This window comes from Meriones unguiculatus, chromosome 4 (assembly GCF_030254825.1).
Source record: "Meriones unguiculatus strain TT.TT164.6M chromosome 4, Bangor_MerUng_6.1, whole genome shotgun sequence".
Lineage (NCBI taxonomy): Eukaryota > Metazoa > Chordata > Mammalia > Rodentia > Muridae > Meriones > Meriones unguiculatus.
Genome location: NC_083352.1, coordinates 20,763,430 through 20,783,040, shown reverse-complemented (window position 1 = coordinate 20,783,040; position 19,611 = coordinate 20,763,430). Strand labels below are relative to the sequence as shown.

At 39.0% G+C, this 19,611-nt stretch overlaps 1 protein-coding gene across 7 annotated transcripts in view; it reads left to right on the top strand.

The window, feature by feature from the left end:
- Positions 1-19,611, top strand: part of Unc5d (unc-5 netrin receptor D) — a 547,003-nt gene that overhangs the window by 310,542 nt on the left and 216,850 nt on the right. For all 7 annotated transcript variants that reach the window (XM_060381572.1, XM_060381573.1, XM_060381571.1 and 4 more), the window contains 2 exons: positions 2,409-2,627; positions 16,791-16,934. In XM_060381572.1, coding sequence (XP_060237555.1) covers positions 2,409-2,627; positions 16,791-16,934 — 363 coding nt within the window. The remainder of the gene's footprint in view (positions 1-2,408; positions 2,628-16,790; positions 16,935-19,611) is intronic.

Sequence of the window (19,611 nt, the reverse complement as noted above, 5' to 3'; positions counted from 1 at the left end):
CACCTGATAATTCCCTGGACAATTATATTCGAAACGTCTAGTAGGAATGATCAGGAGGGTCCTCAGTGCAGCTGGGGAGGAAGAAGTCCTGCTTGCCCTCTGGGCCTGGAAAGCACATAGACAGGCAGGACATCAACACATCTGCTGGCAGATGTTAACGTGCCACCTTCTTCTGGTGCTGGGACCAGAGCCTGGCCAAGTGAGGAAATGAAGCTACGGAGAGTGGTAAGGGTCCTTCAAAGGGCAGGCGAAGTCATGCAACATTCCCAGCTCTTCACTACAGAACAAGAAGAGAGAAATTGCTCACACTCCACTGCCATTTGCTTCACTTATCTGTTGAAGAATGCAGATAAATGTTAAAAATGTACCAATCTATACCTATCCTTTCTCATCTTCTAACTGCCGCTGTCACAAATCATTTGCTTTATTTTGTGTGTTTAAGGATCCTAGCTTTTTATTTTCCTTTTTCTATGTAGGGCATGAATTGAACATTGCTTTAATAATAACTGAGATTAAATATTACATTCTATCTTCCTTTTCTCTCTCCTGTAAACATTAAAATCTGCTGATTCTTAAAGAAAATCTGTACATAGCCAGAACATTTACCCTCAGGCTTCCTCATGTACTCCCCTGCTCCCTATCTCTGATGCAGGCTCAACTGGTTTTTCTCTCTTAAGGGCATCTATTAAAATGGAAGGAGAGAAAGCTAATAATTTTTAGATCTCACTATGTTTTGTGTGTTGGATATTTAGAACCTGATTTATTGTATAATCTCCTGCCTTTTTTTCTTTTTTTGACATTTTACAAATGTGTTCTCAATATTTCCTTAGAGTTTGTAACACCTTCAGCTACACCCCTCCTAGTTCCTCCAAATATCCATACATTGTTAATAGGCAAAAATGCATTAGTAAAAATGTATCTCTGTGCCCATTCATTCATGATCTCACCCTTGGTGGAGAAATGCTCTGTATTCTTATCAATTACTCTTTCATGAGCGATGAATTACTTTAAACAGAGCCCAAGCCCCTTGTGGGAGTGTGAGCATTTGATGTCCATATAAAATCTTTTAACACCTTTGTCATTTCCTCTAAAGAATGGATTTACAAAAGCCTGCGGGGACTTGGTATTTATTGAAAATGAAAATTGGCATGAGCAGTCGGTAATAAAGTAATTTAATATATGATCTATTTTATGAAGACCATTGTAAATATAATTTAATACCACACATACACACACACATGAGAATTCCTAGGGTTCTTAATTTTTTAAAACAGGGCACTAGTTATGCTTACCTCTAACAATGCTTACTGATTTTAGTTTTGACTTAAATGTGAACAATGATACGCAGCTCTGTACAAAACTGATGACACGGGGAAGGGCAGGCTAGACTGTAAGCTCTCATCCATCATAAAGTGCTCTCCTAGGGACTGGATCTGAGGAGAGAGAGTGTTCTTACTAGTCCTCAGTTTAGTTCTAAAGATCCCTTTAGCCTCCGGCTGGTTCCAGGGAAACCTTGCCCTTGCCCTTGAAACTGTTGCCCTCTTTGTTCTTCTGGACTGCCCTTTGCAAGGCGAGACCGTCTCTTCCTGCCATTCCCTGCTTGGTTGTGCTTCACCTTGTGAATCTTGCCTAGGACTTAAGTCCACACAGAAGGTAACAATGAGACTTGAAAGGCAGTCTCTGCCGTGGCTTTTCCTTTTCCTAGAATGTCATGAGTGCTCCCTAATGTTAGTGAAGAGCCATATCCCTTTGTTCTCTGAGTAGATGTATTATAACTGTTCAGAGTTGTTTTGATAAATTGTTCTATCGCTCAGCCTTAGGAGTGCAATCCACAGTCCCATGATGAACAAGTACAGGGGACAGAGAGTGAGTAGAAGGAAGTTACCTCTACTTATTTTTTAAAAACTAGTAAGTTGGTGATATACCAAAGAGTACTATAAAAACTGGCAGTTTCACAGGTAAACAAAGCAGGCACTTGACAACTTTGAGAAATTAGTAGCCTCCATCCTCCTTCACATATGCTGAAAACCACATGTATTCTCCCCTTTTTCCCCAGGGTTTGAGGTAGCATGCAATCTCATTGAATATCAGGAAACCACTTAACAGACTAAATTAGAGATTTGACCCGACAGTTACTTATCTTAGTTCTCTCCTCAGACACTAAGACTCTAACTGAATTCAGAAGTCCTCACATTCTTGGCTCCCATTTGTTCAGCAATGTGAAGGTGTGTTTTGCTGGATCTTCCATTTTTACCAGTCCAGCTTTTAGACCCCTTAATCAAATATTACAATCATGCAGTATCACCAGTGTTTCAGCTCAGATTATCTTTTCAGCTGGTGTGGAATCATCACTGGGTTCTCACTTTTCAGGTGTAGGCTCTGTTCTGATGTCCTCCTCCATTTTACAGGAACGGACAATGGTGAAGTTCTTCCTGATTCCATTCCATCTGCCCCTGGAACACTGCCTCATTTCATAGAGGAGCCTGAAGATGCCTACATCATCAAGAGCAACCCTATTGCACTCAGATGCAAAGCAAGGCCAGCCATGCAGATATTCTTCAAATGCAATGGCGAGTGGGTCCATCAGAACGAGCATGTCTCAGAGGAAAGTCTGGATGAGAGCTCAGGTAAGAGGCAGAGCAAACAGAAGCTGCGGTTCCTACTTAAGTAATGTGTGTGTTGGGTGGGGGAGAAGGGGCTAAGCCACCTGCCATCCCTGTATGTAGATGAAGTTAACATTACATCATTTTAGACATATAAGACAAATAATCTCCTCTTTCAGTGACCTGACAGCTCCCTTTGTTGTTTATCCCAGTATAGTTCAGAGCCATTTTTCATGCTCTGAATAACTTCAAACATCCCACATTGTATGAAGCTAATATTCCCATTGGAAAATAAACCAGACAGTTGCTGTTTTCATTGTATGAATTCTAAATAATTTGGGGACAAATACTAAATCTTTCATCAAAACCATTTTAAGCAGCATAATTTCAATCACTTTCATCTTTCCTCCTGGATCTTACTCTTATGTCCTTATTCTCCACAGCTGGTAGTTGCTGAGTTTCTTTTTTTTTTCTAAAGTTTTGATTGTTCAACAGTGACACATCTAGAGCCAGAGTACCGTATTCTGATGGGCTTTCCATATGGGCCGATTTTAGAATCATCTTTATTATTATGCATAAATTTGCTGATAAGTTATGAGAATATGACCACATTCAGCTATAGTTTACTGAGTTCTCAAGCTGTAAGGCCTTATCCCGGCATGCACTCTATTGTTATATACACAAATTAATTGGGGTGGATAAGATATTTTTACCTCTAACAGATAATGTTTGGAGGCTCAAAGAGATCATAACTGTATTTGAAGAGTATGTACTAGGTCTCACTGTAATAATTTTTAATGAAAACACTCAAATATTTTTAGAAGTTTAGATTGACTTACTTTATTTGAATGTTTTGCTTTCAAGGGTGAATGCACAGCATACATGTGCCTATTTCATTGCAGGTCGGAAGAGGGGCCTCAGGTCCTCTGAGACTGGAGTTAAGGATGGTTGTAAATCATCCTGTGGGTGCTGAGAACCAAACCAGAGCAACAAATGCTCTTAACCACTAGCCATCTCTCCAGCACACTATCAGAGATTTCTTTTGCCTGCTTTTGGGACTCTTTTCCTCCTATTGAGTTGCCTTCTCCAGCCTTGTTACAAGTGCTTTTGCCTTGTATCCTGTTTTGTCATGTTTGTTTGTTGCCTCTCAGAGGCCTGCACTTTTCTGAAGGGAATTAGAAGGATATGGATCTGGGGAAGAGGAAGGGAGGGATCTGGGAGGAGTGGAAGGAGGGGAAACTCTGGTCAGGGTATAGTGTATGAGAGAAGAATCCATTTTCAATAATAAAAGAGGAATCAAAAATGAATTAAAAATTAAGCATTTTTTTTTAAAGTAAAGTTTTCCTATTTTAGCATGTAACAGGAATCATATACGCTTTTAAACTTTCGTTTCTCCCACAAGATTCATTCTGGACTGATACTAGAATACTCTTTTTATTTTTAATTTTTTTTTATTTATTACAATTTCTTCACTTTGTATCCCAGCTGGAGCCCCCTCCCTCATCTTCTCCCAATCCCGCCCACCCTCCCTTCCTCTTCTCCTCCCATACCCCTTCCCCAGTCCACTGATAGGGGAAGTCCTTCTCCCCTTCCATCTGAACCTAGCCTATTAGGTCTCTTCAGGACTGTCTGCATTGTCTTCCTCTGTAGCCTGGTTAGAATGCCCCCCTTTTTTATGATTCCAGATTTGATCAGTTACCTAGATATTAGATTTTGAATAAGTCAGAAGGCCTTGTTATAATTAGAAATTTCAAATGAGCTTATTGTGTTAAATATAATACTGGTAGTCAATGCATTGTAGGGCTTTCAAAATATTTAATTATAGGAAAGATATAGCTCACATGGCTGCTCTACAAACATAGGGAAAAGACAAGACAAATATTTTAACAAGTATGGTATAAATGAAATCTGAATGTTTTCAGAAAGAAGTGTGGTATTGTGGATTCACAGAAGAGGCCACATCCCATTGTAAATTTTTTTGAAAAGGGCTTTACTGATCCAAGTAGGCATCATTGATGATGCACTTATAAGGTGTGAAGCATCGTGATGGTGTATGGGCCACTGTAGTTAGCCAATAGTAAAAGCTTAATGTATGCCCAGTAAGAAGTTCAGTTTGTTGGAAATACAACATTGCTCTAGGACAGTATTTCTCGACCTGTGGGTGGCAACCCCTCTGGAGGTTAAACAACCCTTTCATAGAAATTGCAGATCGGACATCCTACATATCATATATTCACATTATGGTTTATAACAGTAGCGAAGTTGCAGACATGAAGTAGCAATGGAGTAATTTTATGGTTGGGGGGTCACCACAACCTGAGGAAATGTATTAAAAGGTTTCAGCATTAGGAGGTTTGAGAATCACTGCTCTAGGAGAATGGCAACTGATGGAGGTTGCAATCAGTGATGTGCAATGCCCCAAAGGCCATTGGGAGGAAGTCGGCATTAGGATAGATGTTGTTGTTTATTATGTTGAGATGCGGAAGTACAATGACTAGACTGCTTCCCAAGACAAATCCTGCAGAAAGGTTTGGGATGACAAGGAGAACCTAAAATGAGGAAATTTGGAGACCTGAATAACACAGGTAAAGAAAGGGAAGCCAGATGCTTGAGTAGGGAGTGGGTGCCCATTATAAGAAGCCCTTTAGTAGCTATGACTTAAGGACCATTTATTAACATTGGACTTCAGAGCTGATTGGGGAAATAAATGAGTGGAGATAGATTAATATCAATTAACCTTTTACCAGGAGGGTGGTACAATTAATTCAAATTACATTAACAGGGAGAATAATCGAGAGATGGCCATGTGGGACAAGCATAATTTGAAGTGTTTATGTGTTTCAGTGCAAAGACAGAGGTCAGAGGGTTGACAGAGTTCAGAGGCACATGAGCATATTGAGCAATTGCCAGTAAAGAATGAACGTATGGAGATGGAGGAAGTGTCAGGGCAAAAGCCAGTGTGAACAGAAGCATCTGGGAGCATCTAGGAGCTTGTCATCAGAAGCCAGAAGGAGGGAAAGCCCTCTCTGACAGAGAAGTGACTGGAGTATGCAGATTTCCAAAGCAAGAGAGGAGTTTGCTCAAAATGATCTTCAGGTAAATGCCTGGAACAGGAGAATGAAAACATTTACACATAGGAGAGAAGGAGAGACAGACAGCAGAGTGTGTGTGTGTGTGTGTGTGTGTGTGTGTGTGTGTGTGAGAGAGAGAGAGAGAGAGAGAGAGAGAGAGAGAGAGAGAGAGAGAGAGAAGCACATTTCCATGCAGTTATCTTCGTTAATTATTTGGGATAAAGGGATTCAAAATGGCTGGTAGAGAAATAGCAGAAACGTGCATTCCTATTCTTTTGGGATTCAGTTAGAGTAAGAAAACACTGCCTGCCTTGGATGTGTGCTTCTCAAGACCATGCCATGCTTGGTGACTCCTGTGATGTAACAGAGGGACAAGATGACATCTCAGAGATTATCTAAAAGCTTTATATTAAAATGTCTGGGTCCAAGAGGTATGTATAGTTTGTGACATAGCTCCTTCTTGGCGTAAATACTGTGTTCATTTTAGGCAGATTCTTCAACACTATGAGCCATTTTCCCTACATCCTCATACACTCTACTTAAAATCAAAATATTTACAATTTTTCTTTGAATTCTACACATAGATCATCATTTTCCATCATGAATGTGCTTAGGTTTTATACCCGAAAAGTAAAGCATCATATAAACCCCATCAGGGTTTGTTATTCCTTACCATATCAATGATCTCCTTGAGGTCCATTTTTTATTCCGTGCAGAGTTTCTTATACTGTTAGGCAAAGTTTTCAGGATTGTGGGTATAGTTTCTTTGAAACAATCATTTGTAATGATCAAAGATAAAGGAGGAAAAAGACATGAGTTTCCTATTTTGTATTCCCAACTTTGGGATGTATGAGGCCTTATTAGAGGAACTTGTTGGGAATGGTTGAGACAGAGACAATAGAGCCCTTTTTTAGAATGAGAATTTTATAGGAGGATGCTAAGATGTGGGAGCATTACCAGAGGTATACCCAGCATGTAAATGAGGCCTACCAATGTCAACAGATTGTGAAAAATTGTTATGTCTAATGAGGTTTCAAATGCCAGAAGTCCAATAGGGCTGTAGGTCACATTTTCAGGGGTCTGTACCCTACGTTGTATAATCTGCTTCAAATATAAGGCAGAATGCAGTCAAATGATCAGCCATTTTTCTAACAGTGTTTAGAAATCTAATATCTAGCCCAACTTAACTGCCTCTTGGTAAACAGTGCAAGCCAATTTAATAGTTCACCCACATGATATTTCACAACATTCTGTTTTGTTATTATTTCCTCCTTTTAATTCTACTAGCATTGCTAGGCAACTTCATGTCTTGTGGAGAACATTGTTGATTCTATTTTCCTCTAAATAAAAACCTGGCCTCTAATTCTTGTTTTCTTAAGCCAATAAAAGTCATATGTTTCAAAGGTACCATGCAGAAGAAAAAAAATCATAAATGACAAAATCAGGAGAGAATATATATATATATATATTTTTTTTCAATGCCTTTGAAAAGGAATTTAAAGAGTAGCATTTACTTCTTTGTAAGAAACTTAATAAGTACAACCTTTTTGTATAAGTCATTTTGGTTGAACCAATAGGAAATGACTATTTCTCTTCAAATAGTTTTTCTATGTTAATGAAAATTGCTATTTGCACATCTTATGATTGTTTTTCCAGGTATTAATACTAGAATGGTATAAACAGTATCAGGATGAGTGTAGATATTTATCAAAGATCAATACACGAGTACAGTTAAATTTAGGAACAAAATAATCATAGGTATTGAAAAGTAGAAGACTAACTCCACAGGGTTCCCCACAGGAAGCTGGGTGCTGCAGCTGGATTACTCTCAAAGACTTAGTGGTTTTGATGGGATCTGTAAAATAATCCCTTACAATACAGCAAGGATGAATGGCACTAAGAGGCCAAGGACAGGAGACCCTGTAGGAAGTCACATTTGACATGTCTTTGGACATGTTTTCCATTTCTAAACTATTAGAATTGATATTTTTTTTGACATATGGGCCTTTTCCTTCAAGGGTATGATGGGAATGCCTAGGACTTGATAGAACTGAGAGTAGACATCGAATCTTTTGTGTTTCTGAATTGGAAGCAATAAGTCCTTTCAGTTGTTAAAAGCTGCAAACTGCCTTTGGTCTTTCTGGTAATTTGGACCCGTCATCTAACTGTTCAAATAAGAAGAAAAAGGATTGTGTGTTTTCATGCAATTTAGCTTGGAAAACCCTGAGCTAGAGTTCTTTCCTGCAAAAAGTACAATTTATTTGACATGAGTTACTGTGTTTTCACAGACATGGCTATACCTCTTAGTAATGTACACTCTCAGCTCTCTGCATGAGCCAAGGGATCCTCTCTCATTTGCTCTGCCTCATTTCATTTGGAAATATGGGACTCTTCTTCCTTGTGTTTTGCTTCCATTAACATCTGGAAGCTTCGAATGGTAGGGTAATCCCAACCCAGGAATCACAAGCCTGTGAACTGGGTGGTGCATTCAATAATACAGGAATTAAGAGCCTTAATATAGCAGGGGCACACAGGCCACAGAACACAAACTCCAAAAACAATAAGCATCACACATCTTCACAATCAAGATTATGTTGCTTGTGGGAAATTTCTATTATCAACCATCTAAGCCATTTCATTATTGCTCAGTATAAACCTAGAGTTTTTTTGTTTTGTTTTGTTTTGTTTTTAATAACGGTTTGTGCTTCTTACTTTATTTGGCCCAAGAGGCATCGAACTTGAAATGGTAAAATGCTTTGTATTCTAGTGTGTCTGAAAAAAGTTGGCAAACTTTTTAAAATATCCTTTTTAAAAATATCATCTCAGACATTCCGCTCTATGTTATTTCTTTTTACACAACTGTAGCCTTTTCCTGGGATAAAAGGTTAATGATGGCTTGTGTTGAGAAAAGGCTGAAGAGTAGAAATGGAAGAGCATTAAATCTTTGTGTTTGTACCTCATAACTTCACTGCACCGGTGATGAGGATTTGAATATAGTAGCTTCTAGGAAACCCATCAATGTGCAGTTTCCTTCAATGATTCACGGATCACCAAGGCACCTTTGGGAAGCATACCTTTTAGCACACAGAATGCAGAAATACTCAATCTCTGGAATCTTGCTCCGACATCTGTGCACATTTAGAGCTCACTTTTATAGAAACGCCCTTACTCACCACTCTGTACTTCATCTTGTTCATTGCTGCTTCTTCCAGAACACTGACACTTTCTTAAAAGGTTTGTAGATAGTCATTATGAATTCCCTCCATAAAATGCAGCAGAGTCTGAAGGATGTGTCTCTAGTGTCTAATTTCACCTTTCCTACAACAACAAAAAGTTTGGACACCATTTTCCTTCAATCTGTCTTTAAGAGTGCTGGAAGTGGGTCCTCACTTCCTGACACTGGCCAAATACTCCTTAGGTCAGGGTCTCACTGTGTAGCCTAGCCTGGCCTGGAGCTTGCTCTGTAGCCTATGGTGGCTGTCTGGAATTTATAATTCTCTCTCTCTCTCTCTCTCTCTCTCTCTCTCTCTCTCTCTCTCCCCCTTTGCCTTCATGCAGATCCTAAACTCTTGAGCAATGGTTTTTGGATAATTTTCAGTCTTTTCTGTTCAAATGGTATTAAGTTGTATGTCTTTGAATTTAAACTTTGAATTACAATAATCTCAGACAAAATGAAACACAACAGTGAGGATTTCCTTACGGTCAAGAAGATGGGTGTGGATATTACATGCTGCTCACATGTGATTTGAATGCAACTTTACATTAACAAACATCTTCATTAGATGCTGTGTCTGTTAGATCCTTTCAGGTTTCTCCTGGTATAAAATGAAAAAATAAACGCATCTACCACCACTGCCTTATAAGTTATAGAACTTAGCACGTATGAATTATTTAGCCCAATACTTAATATATGATAGATATGTCAAAGTTTAAAAAATTTAAGAAACTTAACAAGTGTGTGATGATTTAAAAATTTACCATCACACTTTGATAATTACAAAAAAGATAAAATATTAGTCCATTAATTATTTGATTTTGTTGAATAATATTTTATTGCTTTCATGTGATCCATTAATTCCATATTCATTTAACATGTGGCTTACTCATGTCAAATAACATGTTATGAACCTGGGCTCCAAAGAGGTGGTTCCCATGGCTGTATAAAGAAAAAAAAATCATTGACCAGGATTCAGTATTGGATAATCATGATTTTATTTGTCTCAATGCAATATGTTATAGAAGTAAGTCAGGTATGAAATGGTGTCCTCTCTGTGACCTCACCATGTCCATTTCTGTCTCTGAAGTTTCTTCTTCTTGCTATTATCAGGCAACACTCTCAAGTTACTTTACTTGTCTCTGCCAGACACCTCTGAGCTGATTAATCTCTGGTGTGGAAGAAACTGGAGAGCTTGGATGTACTTCTTCATTTCTGTACTTAAGTCTGAACTTGTGCTACTTCTGCAGAATACGTGAAGTGCTTATTATCCTGGGGAAACTAAAGAGCATTCATTAAGCATATTGCACATACACATTCAAACAAAGAGGGTTTCTTTCTTTCTTTCTTTCTTTCTTTTTTGTCAGAATATATTTTAATCTTGTTGCTAGGATAAAGAGGCAAAAGACATTTAGCCTTAATTAGTCATCTGCCAGTAAAATGAAATATGGTTCCACCTTTTAATTATCTATATTTAATTTACTATTTTCAGTAGCATGCTGGCCTGAAGACAGCTAAGTTCACCCATGATGTGGAATTATATTTTCATGGCAATTCTTCCAGAGGTTTGTAATAGCAAATACACGGGAATCTGTGCACTCTTAGTGAGCAGAAGAGCCCTGTCCTACAAACTGGGCTTCACAATGAGTATCCTTGGATCCTTTACGACTGAGGGAGAATGGTACCCAGTCCCTCAAGAAGCCTTTTCTTCCTCCAGGGGTGATAAGTACTTTCTGTGTGCCCTTATAATGTTCTGTAGTTCTCTTGTCATAGAAGATGTCACAATGAAGTGGTAGGGCAGCTCAAAGTATGGTCTCCTTTCACCTGGCAGCACTTTGATGATAATGATCTTTATATGTATGGGTGAAACATTCTACGTATTTGTTTTTCAAATCAATATCTTTCACCAACCTTATAACCTTTTTGATTAATTTCTTATATTATGGTGCTTAAATCAAATTATTTTCAAAATCTTTGAAATAATATAATAACATTAGTAAAGGTAAAAGCCATACCATCGTTATGACACTTAAAATGATAGTAAGTGATTATTAAAAATATAATAAAGATTTCTGTTGCTCCTGCACATTTTTAGACTCTAATCTTGGACCCATAATATATAAATAGGAAGTGTTGCCTTATGTAAATGATGAATGCAGTTCTTCCAGGAGAATGGGTAACTTATTGACTCTTCAGCAGGTAGAGGAAGAAGGTGAGGCCACCTCAGAGCAACAGCTGGCTATCTGAAGAGCTGAGACTCCCAAGAGCTTGAGGGTCAGTAAGAAAGCTCATTGATGCCAGAGGTTAATGCCTCTAACAAAGAACTGGGTTCCTCCTTTCCCTCTAAGAACTGAGCAAGGCCTTGTTACTCATGAAATCATATTGCTGTGGTGCTTTGCTATTTTTTCCCAAAGCTAAATAATCATTCACCTGGTTAGTCACCATATAATTATGAAACACTGCCAACTAGAAAATAAAAGATAGAGTATTTGTGGCTTAAAACACACACAGACACAAGAAAATAGGTCCCGAGTTTCCCAAAGAAATCAATGCCCGTCAAACCGGGGTCAGTAGGCAATTGCCACTTGCATGTGGTTTGGAAAACACAAAACATATTAAAGGACAAAGAAGGATTCTAGCTTTCTTAGGGAATGTGCTTATTCTGTAAAATGAGCTGAGCTTCAAGTGAGAGAAAAAGGGACTCTGCCGGGGTGGCGAGCACAGCACGTGGAATCCCTCCCCAAGCGCCCATCACCAGGTGCATCCAAGAACTGGCTGCAACAATAACCCGGCAGGATGGTGGGCTTTGCGAGAGCATGATAATGAGCTGTGGATAAAAGGCAGGGGGACAGCTGTTAGGAGGCACCAGGCTGTCGTTGGCATGGCTCTGAATGTTAAATACCACTCCAATCCTGGGTTCTTTACGTTCTTCGCACCAAGTTAGTATCTTACAATAAGACTGTGTGGCCCTTTCCTTTCAAAGCTGCCAGATACATAAGTCGTTTTGACTCTTTCCTCAGCACGGTTTTGCTTTCTTTCCCTCCTTCTTTGCTTCTGCACTTTTCTGCCTCGAATGGTGAAACATCTACCTTTAATTAGTTTGAAAATTCTCGAACTTTTCTTCTCCCAACAGGATTAAACCTGCTAAGAGTAACTAGTGTTTTCTATCTGATAAATAAGGGGATTACAGCAGTAACTGCTGTCAGCATTTTTCTCATTTAAACAAATAAAGCTGACAAATGATGAAGTTCTGTGCTGCTCTGTTATGTTTAGAACATGCAGAGCGATTATTCATCCACTGCCAACATTAGTCTATCTACAACTAAACCATCCCAGAGCCTAGAAAGCTTATTAGCATATCAGTACCATAGTTACAATTTTATATTCTGAGACTCTACTCCATAGCACAGGCTGATGGGCATAATTTGCACAATAATTTAAAGGGTTGGAGTTTTCCATGCTTATTAGAGTTGTGCAAGTTATTGGATGTGATGCTTCTCTTCTTTGTGAGATACCATCTTTTATTAGTCTGGAAGTTTTGTACCACTACACCATTTCCTAGGGTCAAGTCAGCTGCCATCTCTGGAGACAGAAAAGTAGATAGCTGGGTCTGCTTGCAACAGATGGATGACCCTCAGTAGAGATGGTAGGAGCAGTCACTTTAAATAAAGAAGCTTAGCTTAGATGTTTCCTAGATATGGATGTAGATTCACATATGTGCACACTTACTGCCAGCATACGTAAATGTGTGTGCACATGCAAAGGGGCATGTGTGTGGATCACAAATAAACTGGAGATTTAATAATGTACTGAGAAAGATACCTTATTAAAGCAGCATTATTTAGTTATGCTGGGTAAAGCAAGACAGATGTAAGGAAATCATAACGCTTTAAAGATTCTCTTAGAAGGGACACTCTGACCAACCAAAACCCAAGCACTGGATGAGACTTGACAAAGAATGACAGAAATAGAGCGAGATAAGTTTTGCTCTTCGTGTGTGGGGACTTGTTTTCTCTTTGTTCTTCCTGGTACCCTATAAATGTCTCTGCATATATTAGTCAAACAGGTTTCAGGCCTTGTTGATCCCATGGGGACTGCTCTCGTAACTTGGCTGCTCTGTGCCCATCCTTGAGCACATCCTTCCAGGCCTGTTGCCTGTCCTAAGCCCAGGTCCCAGAGGCAAACAAGTAGAGATGGTAGCCATTGTGTGACATTCCTCAAAGTAGACAGTTCTAGGTTTTACCACTCTGCCTCTTCTATTTCATTTCATGGGACCCCAAAGTAGAAAAATGCTTGTTCAGCTTCCCTTTCCCCTTCTGCCTTGTTTGCCTTGGTGCTTTCTTATTTTCTTTGTGGCCGAGTGTAGCATGCTGTGCCTGTTTTGTGCTGGCTATGTAAATTTATGACAGTCATTTCTGTGTCTGCATATCTAATCACACTTGATAAAGATGAACTAGGGGTGCCTTTATGGTGGGGATGTAACCTGGTGGTTTGAAGTTATGCACTCCCTGTTTTCTGACTTGGATATGTGGCTCCTCTGAGCCATTCTGAGGTGGAGTAGATAAACTCCCAAGATGGAGAGAATAACAACAGAAGAGTGGCTTAACTACTCTTTCAAGCTTATCATATGCTGCTTTAAAATTATATATAATGGGGTTTTATGACACCTTTTTGTAGACACACATAGTCCTACTTGATCATGTTGACTCAACTTCACCCTCTCATTACCTTTTCTCTGTTCACTCCCCTCACTCTTTGCAGGCTTTGCTGTTTGTCTTCGTTGTGATTGACAGTTGTGTAATATGATGGTTTCCAGTTCCATTATCTTGTAAATAAGTAGCGTAATTTTGTTCTTAATGACTGGATAACAATCCATTGTGAACATATAGCACATGTTCTGTGTGCGTTTATCTGTTGGTGGTCCCACAGGCTAATTTCATGGCAGCTATTGTGAGTAGTGCCACTGTGAACACTGATGCACAACTGTTACCATTGCACGAGTTTAATTCCTTTGGGTATATACCAAGAGTGTAGCTGGATCATGTATTAGGGTTTTTTTTTTGGGGGGGGGACCTGCACACGGATTTCCATGGTGCCTGTACTGTACTGATTTTCAACCCACCAGCAGTGTACATGGTGGAAGGGCCTGCTTTACAGAGGATGGGTGCGTACTGACTCAGTAAGTGTCCCTGTCACACTACCATTGATCCACCTCTCCCTGTGGTGCTGGTATGATCTTTTCTTCTCTCCTTAAGTCTAAAGAACAGATTATCCATTTGCCCTAAATTGAAGAGCAAGATGTAAACAAGCCCTTCTCTCTACCTCCTCACTCCTTATCTTCTAACTCTTCAACTTCCTTTCACAGTCTCTGTGCCCCACTCCTAGCCACTTTCGAAAGAAACAGGTTTGGTTTGGTTTTGTTCTTAATGTATTTCATTTTCCCTTTACTATTCTCTCTTTTTTTTCTTCCCCTTTGCTAACAGACTCTTTAATTTCCATGCAGTGGTCCTACTATGTTTTTTTTTTCAGTGTAGGGATGGGATCTTGGGCTTGTTACACACTAGGTAAATGCTGTCACTCAAGCTATACTTTCAGCCCTTTATTTATGTGCAAGGATGGCGGAAAGGCAACAGTAACATCACCTCTAAAAGTTTCAAGGCTCTTTGTCCTGGAGAGAACCACAGATTGCAGGACCCAAGTCTTTAGAGAAAAGACTGCAACATATAGGCATTTTCCACAAGAGGAGACATGAATTGTCAATAGACATGGAGATGAGTGTTATGTGTTATGTCCTCCAGACTCAGGAAGCTTACCTCACATTGTTCATGATGCTTTATGTGTCCGTAGCTGATTTCTGTCACGTATTATGAATAATGTGTTATTGATTGGGTTGCATGGATGTTTTCCCCATGTATTTAATTCACCTCTGTTCTCACTTACTGTTTAAACCCTGCCAACAGCAGAGGCAGACTTGTATTCTATTCTTCCCATGCAGAGCCTGTGGCTCATTTGGATTTTAATGATTCTTTTTCCCCCAATTGAGGTTGCTTTTCTACTGCTTTCATGTTTTGTTTTGAAAATAGATTCACCAGGTGTGGTGGTGAATCCTTTAATCCCAGCACTCAAGGAGGAAGAGGCAAGTGGATCTCTCTGATTTCAAGGCCAACCTAGTCTACAAAGCTCAGAAGACCCAAGGCTAGACAGAGAGACCCCATCTCAAAAAAACAAAAGCCAAAACAAAAGAAAGAAAAAGAGAGAGAGAGAAAGAGAGAGAGAGAGAGAAAGAAAGAAAGAAAGAAAGAAAGAAAGAAAGAAAGAAAGAAAGAGAAGAGAAAATAGATTATTTTCTCATACAGTACATTCTGACCAGTTTTCCCTCCCTTTACTCCCCCCTCCCATCAGTTCCCCTCTCCTGAAACTCCCTTCCCCTCTGTTTTCCTTCAGAAAAGAACAGGCTCCAAAAGACAACAACCAAACACCATAAAACAGGATACAATAAGACATGGCAAATTCTTCTGCCACCCGAATTCCTTTTGAATTTTCAGGGGGAAAGACAAATTAGGCATTTGATTTTTCTTCAGTTCTTTCACATGTTAGTCTCTTTTCCATAATCAAGAGCAACAACAACAACAACAAATGTACACAACAAAAGACATTTCAAAGCCACGGTTTGAGTTTGTAAGGCAATAGCAGGGGATGACCATCAGACACTCCATCTATATACCAACCATGGATAGAGACAGATGACTTATATTTCAAGTCATGTTTTTTGTTTTGTTTTGCTTTTCTTTGTTTGTTTGGTTGTTTGTCTACATCATGGGGATAGAAGAGGACATTCCATCTTTGGCTGATGTGCACATACTGTGAGTGAAGTGCTCTAGGGCTCACTGTGGTGCTGGAATTTCATACTCTGGCTTTGACTAAGACTTCCTGTAGTGAAACCCACTGTCAGCCAGTGTCTGTGGGACAGAAGGGCATGAGGACTATAGATACTCCCACCTTGTTTGTCATTAGGTAACTGAGGTGGCTAGGAGGAATATTTTCTTTCATCTTTGGCACTCCATGAAGGCTAGCCAACCTTCCTAAATAAGGACCCCATGGTCCTTGGTCAGAAGAATGAAGATGTTTGAACTCCCTAGTTAAAAGTCCCATGCATAGTTTCAATGATTGCAGGGAAATGCAGATTCATAAAAACCGCATTGAAAGGTCAGTCTTCAGCCTTATCCCAGCTCATGTGTTTCTTTTTTACTGATTTCACAACCCTAACCCCATCCACTTATAAAACTACTCTGAAATTTTTTCTTGGTCCTCTGTCAGGACTGTTAGGCTTAGATCAGCTCTCTGCTTCCTGTGTGTGCAGTCCATTTGCTTTGAATCCCATAGGCTTTGTTGTTCTCAACCTTTGATACCACTGTTTGGGCCACTTCTTGAATTTCTGGCTTATTTATACCATCCATCACATATACATTACCTTTTTTTTTTCTTTCAAGCCACACTATTACAGTAACCCTTCCTTAGCAATGAAACCCTGTAGCAACTATAAGAACTTAAAACTATGTCCCTGAGTTTAGTATGTAGAGATGATTAGGTTCTACACATTATCGTTGGTACATATTTCTCATAGTACATTTTGCACAAAGAATGAGAGCACCAGGTCAGTGTAATAGGAACACTGCTCTATTGCATGGCACTGCGTTGGTTGATAATACTTTGTGTGTGCACTTTACAGCCTACTCAGCTGGTGGAATTTAATTAGCAGTAATATATTACTGTCACAGTAATTAAAACTTTGCCTTGATTAAAAACAGAATTGTTTAATTAAAAAGAAAAGGTTTGGCCAGCCTTAACTTTGTGATTGAGAAGCACACTGGCCTCACCTAATGTTCTCTGTCTCCCCATCAGGATTGAAGGTCCGGGAAGTGTTTATCAATGTCACCAGGCAGCAGGTGGAAGACTTCCATGGGCCAGAAGACTACTGGTGCCAGTGTGTGGCATGGAGCCACCTGGGGACTTCCAAAAGTAGGAAAGCTTCTGTACGCATAGCCTGTAAGTAACTTTGGGGTGACCTTTGGGGTGACCTTGGGTCCTAGGTCTATGGACAGAGTTAAATACAGGTGAAGAGACCATTGACTATGTCCCGGGCTTCTGCTGAATGTAAATGATTGGGAAGCAAGATGGACTTGCCCATCTCTAATAAATTCAGTTCTTAAAAACCTTATTTAAAATGTTTGCTCCTGTTCTCCAGAGGTCAAACACCAAGTCAGTTCACCTAAGAGATTCTGCCTGAATTTTCAGAACTCAAACGTCTTAACAATGCCAGAAAAATATGCTCCGGAGAATAAGTCCACACAAATGCACTCTGCTTCTCCCCATCAATGATGAAGTTCATGGTTGCACCCATGGAAAGAAGTGAACAGTGATTGTTCTACTTTCCAATCAACAAAAATAAGGCATTAAAAACATTATGGAATTTTTATCCCTGCTTTTAAGTCTCCTCTCTGTGAATCTTAAAACATGGAAATGGGTTTTAAAACTTCATTTGTTTGACCCAAGCATAAACTATTTTTTTTAAAGCATAGCTGAAAAATGATGGGCAAAGAAGAAAGGAAGAACAATTTCTACAGAGTCCAAGATTTCTGTATCTCATTTCAGCATCGATGTCTTTATAATCTAAACATGATTTATAGTATATAAATTTCTCCTCCTGTAAATGTCTTTATCCCACCCATTCCCATCATCCCACCTCTGTAGATCCTTAGACTCCTCCTTTTTATGGCTAGGACTGTTATAAAGAAAAAAAATGCTATACAAGGAAACTGGGAGGTGCAGGGCAGAGATGGTTATTGTTGTTTTATTCAAATACTGCCTTTTGAGAGTGCCATAAAGAATATGGGACAAGAGGGACTTATCTGAGGACTGAAGGAATTCTTCATAGCAGATGTTGATGGTTTAGGGATTAAGAATAGGAGAGAATTGCTATTTGCAAAAGCATTTATGTTTCCTCAGAAATGAAATCTTCCTCTTAAAATATGCATTTCACCTTCACAATACTGGTACCTTGGGAGGCCTCTCTTCGATGCCATGTGGGTCCTCAAAGACCAGGAAAAAGAGGTCACCTCATAAGCCGTGTGCAGTGTGAGAGCCTTGGGAGATATTTTTTCTAGTAGTTATTTAGTTAATTAAAATTAGCCAACCAATATTTCATGACTATAAAGTAGCAGGTCAACTAAGAGATGAAGTATGTTTGTATTCGTTTGTCCTATAAGGCCAGCTCTGTGGTCCCTCTGTGGCCTCATTCATGCCAACTAGAACATTTAACTCTAGTTGAGAAAGTGTATATACCTGTAATGCTCAATCCAAACTGAGTGGAGGAAACAGCATGAAAGATTTCAACACTGGTTTGTGCAATTTCTTTCTTCTGAGCTTCATTTTTTTTTCTTGTCTTCCTTTACTTCTCCAAGGCCAATGTCACCTATTCTTTCAGCTATTATAAATACTTTCCCTGGTCTATGTTCACTTCTGGTGTCTTTTATCTCCATTCTTGCTTGCTTAAATTTTGATTGCCATGTGCCTGTTAGAACCTTATATTTTTGTTTACAAATTTTATCAAAGAATGGTTCAAACCCACCTGTTCTAATTTTCCATTACCTAGACCTTATGCTTGGTCCTTCCAAATACCTGGATGTCCCAGGTGTCAACCTTGCCTTTCTGACACACAGCTCCACTCATGCAGTCTGCTTTTTTGCATGTGTTTTGGGACAGGAGAGAAGAGCCTAGATTCCACATCCTTCCTCCATTACTATTTCTGCCCCGCTTCATCTAAGTTTTGTACAGGTGGACAGCATAGTTCATTTTCCATGTTCTTAATATTTCCATATGTGAATAGGTACCTATTTCATAGAGCTGTTCTGAGCATTACTGGTGTTCAGGAGTATTAATTACCTAAACTAGCTGGCCCAGTGAGCACTCTCCAGCCATCACCTGATGTCTTATGCCATACCTGCTCTATTACATGGGCTGATCTCCTCTGACCCTAATTAAATAAGTGCCCTTGGTTAGCCTTTACTATTATGCTCTTCTATTCACAATAAAAGAAGAGAAAAGAGAATATTAATAATGGAAAAGGCATTCTCCTTATATCGTATTCCTTTTAATCATTTGACCTTTGTAGAATACGGTCCTTTTCTAATAAAAATCTTGTTATTCTCTCTGAAGATTTAAACTAATTTGTCCTTTTCATATGATAAGCACATTTGCACATAAACATATTTTGTCAAGTAAAAATATCAGAATGTCATTATTGCCCATATTATACAATTCACTTAATGTGTTCTCTAATAGTATTTGCAACATATTTTTTTAATTTCTTTATACACAGCAAGTTAGAGACTCTTTAATTTATTTAAAATTATTTATGCAAGCCAAGACATAATTTGTCATTAAATATTGCATTTGACTTGGGGACCAATGTGCATTAAAATGTAAATTGAAATTTAACTAGTGTAATGGCATCAAAAGTGTATGTGGGGGTGCCTTCAGGATCTTACTTGAATGTTCTATTTGCTTGCAGGAGTAACACTTTAAAAATAATTTTCCTTTTTTATTAGACTGAGAGAGAAGAGTTCTGACTTTTGTGTCTTTAAGTACTTCCTAGCAAATAGCATATTGCAGGTGAGGATAGTCTTCATTCTCAATGAAATGAATAGGCAAATTAGATATAACT